The sequence below is a fragment of the Pristiophorus japonicus genome, unplaced genomic scaffold, assembly GCF_044704955.1.
Source record: "Pristiophorus japonicus isolate sPriJap1 unplaced genomic scaffold, sPriJap1.hap1 HAP1_SCAFFOLD_1076, whole genome shotgun sequence".
NCBI lineage: Eukaryota > Metazoa > Chordata > Chondrichthyes > Pristiophoridae > Pristiophorus > Pristiophorus japonicus.
In genome coordinates, this window is record NW_027250730.1 from 106,277 (window position 1) to 115,116 (window position 8,840).

Below are 8,840 nucleotides of genomic sequence, written 5' to 3' on the forward strand. Positions count from 1 at the left end.
ATTGCTTTGATCCACCTTGGACCAATCTTCCTCTGCCGCGTGGTGGTTAGCAGGTTTTGCAGAGCTTGCAGCTCGTTTGCAAGCTCATTGGAGGTGCCCCATTGTTCCACAGCTCTTGCAAACATACCCTTTGAAGCGGCATAAATAGGCTGAATGGAAGCCTCCACAACGCCAACAAGGTGTGAATTGCCTTGCATTCATCCTTTGTTGGGGACTCTGAGTCATCTGGGTCACCTGAGGCCTGCTGGCAGTTGCAGACTCGTGGTTTCTGCCCTGTACATTTCTGCTCACAAACACAATTGCAGTTAATTTATGAACATTGCTCGCACTTGTGTGCTGAGATTTGTTTGGTGTTATCCTTGGTGGTCATAAACGCCTGTACTATCGCAATGGTCTTACTGAGGGTCGGTGTCTCTACAGTCAAAAGTTTTCGTAGGATGGTCTCGTGGCCAATGCCCAGTACAAAAAAGTCTGAGCATTTGCTCCAGGTCGCCATCAAACTCACATTGCCCTGCAAGTCACCTTAGCTCGGCGACGTAGCTCGCCACTTCCTGATCTTCAGATCGCTGGCACGTGTAGAACCGATACCTCGCCATCAGCACGCTCTCCCTCGGGTTAAGATGCTCCCGAACCAGTGTACACAGCTCATCATACGACTTATCTGTGGGTTTCACCGGAGCCAGAAGATTCTTCATGAGGCTGTAGGTCAGTGCCCTGCAGACCGTGAGGAGGACCGCTCTCCTTTTTGCAGCGCTTCCTTCAGCTCGTTGGCTACAAAGTACTGGTCTAGCCGTTCGACGTAGGCTTCCCAGTCCTCACCCTCCGAGAACTTCTCCAGGATGCCCAGAGTTTGCTGCATCTTTGCGTTGGATTCGTACACTCGTCGCCAGTTATTGTGTTCCTAACACAGCTGAGGCTGCACACAGGGAGGTTAAAGTAACAGTGACCTCGGTCTTTAACAAGACACTCCAGAGTGAGGAACAGGCCTTAGGGGCCGGCTTATATACAGTGCTCCCTGGGATCCCTTGGGACTTCAGGGCATGCGCGTCCTGGTGGCCGAACATGGGAGTGCATGCTTTACAGATACACAACAACTGGGGTGACTGTTAATAATAGAAAGATGGAGGGCTGGACAGGGTAGACGCAGGGAGGATGTTTCCCCTCGTGGGGGAATCTAGAACTAGGGGGCATAGTCTCAGAATAAGGGGTCGCCCATTTAAGACGGAGATGAGGAGGAATTTCTTCTCTGAGGGTTGTAAATCTGTGGAATTCTCTGCCCCAGAGAGCTGTGGAGGCTGGGTCATTGAATAAATTTAAGGTGGAGATAGACAGATTTTTGAGCGATAAGGGAGTCAAGGGGCGGGCAGGGAAGTGGAACTGAGGCCAAGATCAGATCAGCCATGATCGTACTGAATGGCGGAGCAGGTTCGAGGGGCCGAATGGCCGACTCCTGCTCCTATTTCTTATGTTCTTATGGTGTTATTGGACAAAGATGTGTTAATCTTCACCGGGTTACCGCTAATAGAAAGATTGGACTAATATCTGTTCAATCTTATTTCACTGGGGTTACTGCTCATATTAGAAAGATAGCAAAAAACATCCAGGTTTTTCAATCTTATTGCAAAGTGCAAATATTGTAATTTCCTGTCAGGCAGCTCGTGAGGCCGCGCCAGTGACGCTGACTGCGCGTCGCTGGTCGGCTCAGGACCTCCGCCGCGCCATGGGGGGGGGGGAGAAAAGAAGCGCGGAACTGTGACGTATTAACACCGCGACGCCAAGATGGCGGCGCCCATGGAGCCGGGCCTGAGCCTGGGGCTGGGGGGCGAGAGCCCGGAGGGTGGGCTGCTGCTCATCGCAGGTAGGGAGAGCCTTTAAACCCCAATAAATCCCTCAAAGCCCCAATAAACCCCCCCAAAACCGAATAAAACACCTATAAACACCTCAAAAAACGAATAAAACCAATTAATCCCCTATAAACGCCAATAAAACCCCAAAAACCGAATACAACACCTATAAACACCCCAAAAAACGAATAAAACCCAATAAACGCCAATAAAACCCCAAAAAACGAATAAAACACCTATAAATACCCCAAAAAACGAATAAAACCCAATAATCCCCTATAAACGCCAATAAAACCCCAAAAAACGAATAAAACACCTATAAATACCCCAAAAAACGAATAAAACCCAATAAACCCCTATAAACGTCAATAAAACCCCAAAAAACGAATAAAACACCTATAAATACCCCAAAAAACAAATAAAACCCAATAATCCCCTATAAGCATCAATAAAACCCAAAAAAACGAATAAAACACCTATAAATACCCCAAAAAACGAATAAAACCCAATAAACCTCTATAAACGCCAAGAAACCCTGCAAGAAACCCCAAAATGAAATAAAATCCCAATGAACTCCATAACCATAACCCCCCGCCCCAGTGTGTGTCTCTCTCCACCCCCTCCCCCTCCCCTGTCCAGACAAGCTGGGGTTGTTCTCCTCGGAGCAGAGAAGGTTAAGGGGAGATTTGATCGAGGTGTTCGGAATGACGAGGGGTTTTGATGGAGTAAATAAGGAGACACTGTTCCCGGGGCAGGAGGGTCGGTAACCAGAGGGACACAGATTGACGATAATCGGCGATGGAACCAGAGGGGGAGATGGGGAGAATGTTTTTACGCAGCGAGTTGTTGTGATCGGGAACGCGCTGCCTGAAAGGGCGGTGGGAGCAGATTCAATAGTAACTTTCAAACCGGGAATTGGATCAATACTTGATGGGGAAACATTCACCGGGCTGTGGGGAGAGAGCAGGGGGAGTGGGACTGATGGGATCGCTCGCTCACAGAGCCGGCACAGGCTCGATGGGCCCAATGGCCTCCTCCTGCGCGGTGTGGTTCTCTCCTCACCCCAGGGTGTTGCCTCACGCTGGGGGTGGCGACCCTGGGCACGGCGGGCGATTGTGATGGGGCCCGTTCCCAGACCTTGCGGGGATGGGTCGGGGGTCGGGGGTGGAAGATGCCTGTTGATTCGCACCACCAGTAACTTTCCTTCTGCTGCAGACAGCCTGGAGTGTGAGGGCCGTAGCCTGCTGAAGAGTTTTGTCACCAGCGCAGCTTTGCGGTGAGTACATGCCGGGAATCGGGCGAGAGCTGGGCACCTAGTGTTCAAAATCATCGCGGGATTAGATAGAATGAATAAAGACAAACTGTTCTCACTTGATTTTTTTTGGGGGGTGGGGCTTTAATGGTCCTTTTTATCAAGCAGCACATTCAAAATTACGCCGTCTTTTCCATTTGTGAGCGGCTGTACAGGCGCTCGAGAGCGCTGTACAACTGTGCGGCTCAAAGGGAACATTCACCTTCAAGCCCCCTATCTCTGTAACCCCCTCCAGCCCCTATACCCCTCCCTATCTCTGTAACGCCCTCCAGCCCCTACACCCCTCCCTATCACTGTAACTTCCTCCAGTCCCTACACCCTTCCCTATCACTGTAACTTCCTCCAGTCCCTACACCCTTCCCTATCACTGTAACTTCCTCCAGTCCCTACACCCCTCCCTATCTCTGTAACCTCCTCCAGCCCCCACACCCCTCCCTACTCTGTAACCTCCTCCAGCCCCTACACCCCTCCCTATCTCTGTAACCCCCTCCAGCCCCTACACCCCTCCCTATCTCTGTAACCTCCTCCAGCCCCTACACCCCTCCCTATCTCTGTAACCTCCTCCAGCCCCTACACCCCTCCCTATCTCTGTAACCCCCTCCAGCCCCTACACCCCTCCCTATCTCTGTAACCTCCTCCAGCCCCTACACCCCTCCCTATCTCTGTAACCTCCTCCAGCCCCTACACCCCTCCCTATCTCTGTAACCCCCTCCAGCCCTTACACCCCTCCCTATCTCTGTAACCTCCTCCAGCCCCTACACCCCTCCCTATCTCTGTAACCTCCTCCAGCCCCTACACCCCTCCCTATCTCTGTAACCTCCTCCAGCCCTTACACCCCTCCCTATCTCTGTAACCTCCTCCAGCCCTTACACCCCTCCCTATCTCTGTAACCTCCTCCAGCCCCTACACCCCTCCCTATCTCTGTAATCTCCTCCAGCCCCCCAACCCTCTGATATCTCTGCGCTCCTCCAATTCTGCCCTCTCGCGCCGCCCCCGATTTCCATCGCTCCACCATCGGCGGCCGTGCCTTCTGTTGCCTGGGCCCCAAGCTCTGGAACTCCCTCCCTAAACCTCTCCGCCTCTCTCTCCTCCTTCAAGACGCTCCTTAAAACCGACCTCTGTGACCCAGCTTTTGGTCGCCTGTCCCTAATCTCTCCTTGTGTGGCTCGGTATCAAATTTTGTTTTATAACACTCCTGTGAAGCGCCTCGGGATGTTTTACTACGTTAAAGGCGCTATATAAATACAGGTTGTTGCTGCCGTTGAGGGTCAGTAACCAGAGGGACACAGATTGACGATAATCGGCGATGGAACCAGAGGGGGAGATGGGGAGAATGTGTTCACGCAGCGAGTTGTTGTGATCGGGAACGCGCTGCCTGAAAGGGCGGTGGGAGCAGATTCAATAGTAACTTTCAAACCGGGAATTGGATAAATACTGGACGGGGAAACATTCACCGGGCTGTGGGGAAAGAGCAGGGGGAGTGGGACTGATGGGATCGCTCGCTCACAGAGCCGGCACAGGCTCGATGGGCCCAATGGCCTCCTCCTGTGCGGTGTGATTCTATGATGTCGCGTGGCTGCCCTTGTCTGCTTGGCGCTGCTCCTGATTGTGATCCCCGTTCCTTCCAGGCAGGAGCCAGTCCACGTGTTTCACTTCGAAGTCTCTGAGGCGGAGTTCAGCAGCGGACTGGACGACGGTGTCAGAGAGAGGTAAGCTTCCCCTGTCGGTTAGCGGGGTAAGGGGAACAGTGGCACAATAGTAACCATACTGGACCAGTAATCCAGACCCTGGACTAATGATCCGGGGATCCGAGTTCAAATCCCGCCACGGCAGCTGGGGAATTTAAATTCGGTTCAGTAAATAAATCTGGGATAAAAAGCCAGTGTCGGTAACGGTGACCGTGAAACTCTTGGATTGTCGTTAAAAACCCAGCAGGTTCACTGATGTCCTTCAGGGAAAGAAATCTGCCGCCTTTACCCGATCTGGGCCTATACGTGACTCCAGACCCACAAGTGGTTGACTCTTAACTGCCCTCTGAAATGGCCCAGCGAGCCACTCGGTTGTATTCAAGAAGGCGGCTCACCACCACCTCCTCGGGCGATTAGGGGACAGGCAATAAATACCGGCCTTGCCAGTGATGCCCACAACCCGAGAATAAGAACATAAGAATTAGGAGCAGGAGTAGGCCATCTAGCCCCTCGAGCCTGCTCCGCCATTCAACAAGATCATGGCTGATCTGGTTGTGGACTCAGCTCCACTTACCCGCCCGCTCCCCATAACCCTTAATTCCCTTATTGGTTAAAAATCTATCTATCTGTGACTTGAAAACATTCAATGAGCTAGCCTCAACTGGAGAATGAATTTATAAAAATTTAAATCGTGAGAGGACAGATCCTCCTGGCACTGTACAGCCAATGTTGTATTGTGGGAAACGCATCAGATAATTTGCGCACAGCAAGCTCCCACACACAGCAATGTGATAATTACCCAGATCATCTGTTTTACTGATGTTGATTGAAGAATCAATATTGGGCCCAGGACACCGGGGAGAACTCCCCTGCTCTTTTAAAATAGTGCCCTGGGATCTTTTACATTCACCCGAGAAACCAAGGCCCTGTCTGCTCTAACGTCTCATCCGAAATACCGCCCTTCTGACACTCCCTCAGTACTGCCCCTCCGACAGCACGGCACTCCCTCAGTACTGCCCCTCCGACAGCACAGCACTCCCTCAGTACTGCCTCTCCGACACTCCCTTAGTACTGCCCCTCCGACACTCCCTCAGTACTGCCCCTCCGACAGTGCAGCACTCCCTCAGTACTGCCCCTTCAACAGTGCGGCGCTCCCTCAGTACTGCCTCTCCCGACAGTGCGGCTCTCCCTCAGTACTGCCCCTCCGACAGTGCGGCTCTCCCTCAGTACTGCCCCTCCGACAGTGCGGCACTCCCTCAGTACTGCCCCTCCGACAGTGCGGCACTCCCTCAGTACTGCCCCTCCGACAGTGCGGCACTCCCTCAGTACTGCCCCTCCAACAGTGCGGCGCTCCCTCAGTACTGCCTCTCCCGACAGTGCGGCTCTCCCTCAGTACTGCCCCTCCGACAGTGCGGCACTCCCTCAGTACTGCCCCTCCGACAGTGCGGCGCTCCCTCAGTACCGCCCCTACGACAGTGCGGCACTCCCTCAGTACTGCCCCTCCGACAGTGCGGCGCTTCCTCAGTACTGCCCCTCCGACAGTGCGCCGCTCCCTTAGTACTGCCCCTCCGACAGTGCGGCACTCCCTCAGTACTGCCCCTCCGACAGTGCGGCACTCCCTCAGTACTGCCCCTCCGACAGTGCGGCACTCCCTCAGTACTGCCCCTCCGACAGTGCGGCGCTCCCTCAGTACCGCCCCTACGACAGTGCGGCACTCCCTCAGTACTGCCCCTCCAACAGTGCGGTGCTCCCTCAGTACTGCCCCTCCGACAGTGCGGCGCTTCCTCAGTACTGCCCCTCCGACAGTGCGGTGCTCCCTCAGTACTGCCCCTCCGACAGTGCGGCGCTTCCTCAGTACCGCCCCTCCGACAGTGCGGTGCTCCCTCAGTACTGCCCCTCCGACAGTGCGGCGCTCCCTCAGTACTGTACTGGGAGTGTCTGCCTAGATTTTTGTGCTCGAGTCTGTGGAGTGGGACTGGAACCCACAACCCCCTGACTCCGAGGCGAGTGTGCTGCCCACTGAGCCACAGCTGCTGCAGCAGTTTGCTGTTGCACTGGGCATTAAGGCACCTGGATAGAATTAGCTGGGAGCAGGCGTCCTACCCATTGGCTCCTCGGCGAGCACGGGTTCCGCCTCGACTAGGCCGCCCTCCATAAAGTGCACCAACGGGCGGGCGGAGCGTTTGCTCACTGGGAGGCCGCAGCCTGGGCCTTGGGTATTAATTTGATCTCCTTCCCGGCAGGCTTCAGTTCCACGATGGCTACAGTGACCCCCTGCAGTGGGACGGGAGCGGGGGGACGTTGGGCCTGGACGGGTTCACCTCCCGGGAGCTGCTCGCCCGCCTCGGCCCAGCCCGGGGAGAGGCCCCACGGCCCTGCACCGTCGCTCTGGACTCGCTCAGCTGGATCCTGCACCGAAGGCAGGCCGCGTTTCTCTGTCGGGTTCTCCAGGACTTCCAGCGAGGAGCAGTCAGTGCAGGTCAGTGACCCCCTCCCCGGGCGCAGGTCACAGGTCAGCGACTTCCCCGAGTGCAGATCAGAGGTCAGCAACACCCCCGGGCGCAGGTCACAGGTCAGCAACACCCCCGGGCGCAGGTCACAGGTCAGCAACACCCGAGGGCACAGGTCACAGGTCAGCAACACCCGAGGGCGCAGGTCACAGGTCAGCAACACCCGAGGGCGCAGGTCATAGGTCAGCAACACCCCCGGTCACAGGTCAGCAACACCCCCGGGCACAGGTCAGCAACAGCCCAGGACGCAGGTCACAGGTCAGCAACACCCCCGGGCGCAGGTCACAGGTCAGCAACACCCGAGGGCACAGGTCACAGGTCAGCAACACCCGAGGACGCAGGTCACAGGTCAGCAACACCCGAGGGCGCAGGTCACAGGTCAGCAACAGCCCCGGTCACAGGTCAGCAACACCCGAGGGCGCAGGTCACAGGTCAGCAACAGCCCCGGTCACAGGTCAGCAACACCCGAGGGCGCAGGTCACAGGTCAGCGACTTCCCCGAGTACAGGTCAGCAACAGCCCCGGACGCAGGTCACAGGTCAGCAACACCCGAGGGAGCAGGTCACAGGTCAGCGACTTCCCTGCGTGCAGGTCAGACGTCAGTGGCACTTCCCTTGCGTAGGTCAGAGGTCAGTAACCCCCCCCGGGCAAAGGTCAGAGGCAAGTGACGCTCCCGGTCAGAGGTCAGTAACAACCCCCAACGCAGGTCAGAGGTCGGTGACCCTTCCCTTGCGTAGGTCAACAACAACCCAGGCAGAGGTCAGTGGCATGCCCGGCGCAGGTCAGAGGTCAGTGACGCTCCCGGGCGCAAGTCGGAGGTCAACACCCCGCCCCCCCGGCAAAGGTCAGGTTGGTGACGCCCACAGCGCTGGTCAGTGATTGCCCCCGGCCACTCTGCCAATGAGCCCCAACTGACCTTTGGGAGGGCGTTGGGAAGCTGTTACTGGGCACAGCAGGAGGTGGACTACCCGGGGGGGGGGGGGGGGGGGGGAACAGTGAGCTGGGGGGGGGAGGGGGAGAGGACAGTGAGCAGTGAGCTGGGGGGGAGGGGGAGGGGACAGTGAGGGGGGGAGGGGGAGGGGACAGTGAGCTGGGGGGGGAGGGAGGGGGAGGGGACAGTGAGCAGTGAGCTGGGGGGGGGAGGGGGAGGGGACAGTGAGCAGTGAGCTGGGGGGGGAGGGGGAGGGGACAGTGAGGGGGGGGAGGGGGAGGGGACAGTGAGCTGGGGGGGCGGAGGGAGGGGGAGGGGACAGTGAGCAGTGAGCTGGGGGGGAGGGGGAGGGGACAGTGAGCTGGGGGGGGGAGGGAGGGGGAGGGGACAGTGAGCAGTGAGCTGGGGGGGGAGGGGGAGGGGACAGTGAGCTGGGGGGGGGGGGGACAGTGAGCTGGGGGGGGGGAGGGGACAGTGAGCTGGGGGGGTGGAGGGGGAGGGGACAGGGAGGGGGGAGGGGACAGTGAGCTGGGGGGGGAGGGGACAGTGAGCTGGG

The 8,840-nt window shown here is 56.9% G+C and overlaps 1 protein-coding gene across 1 annotated transcript; it reads left to right on the top strand.

The window, feature by feature from the left end:
- Positions 1-1,777: 1,777 nt before the first annotated feature.
- On the top strand, positions 1,778-7,323 carry elp5 (elongator acetyltransferase complex subunit 5; the record flags this gene model as incomplete). The annotated part of the gene is made up of 4 exons (XM_070869999.1): positions 1,778-1,858; positions 3,060-3,120; positions 4,785-4,865; positions 7,088-7,323. Coding segments are annotated over exons 1-4 (457 nt in total), but the record flags the coding sequence as incomplete, so codon positions are not given.
- Positions 7,324-8,840: the final 1,517 nt, after the last annotated feature.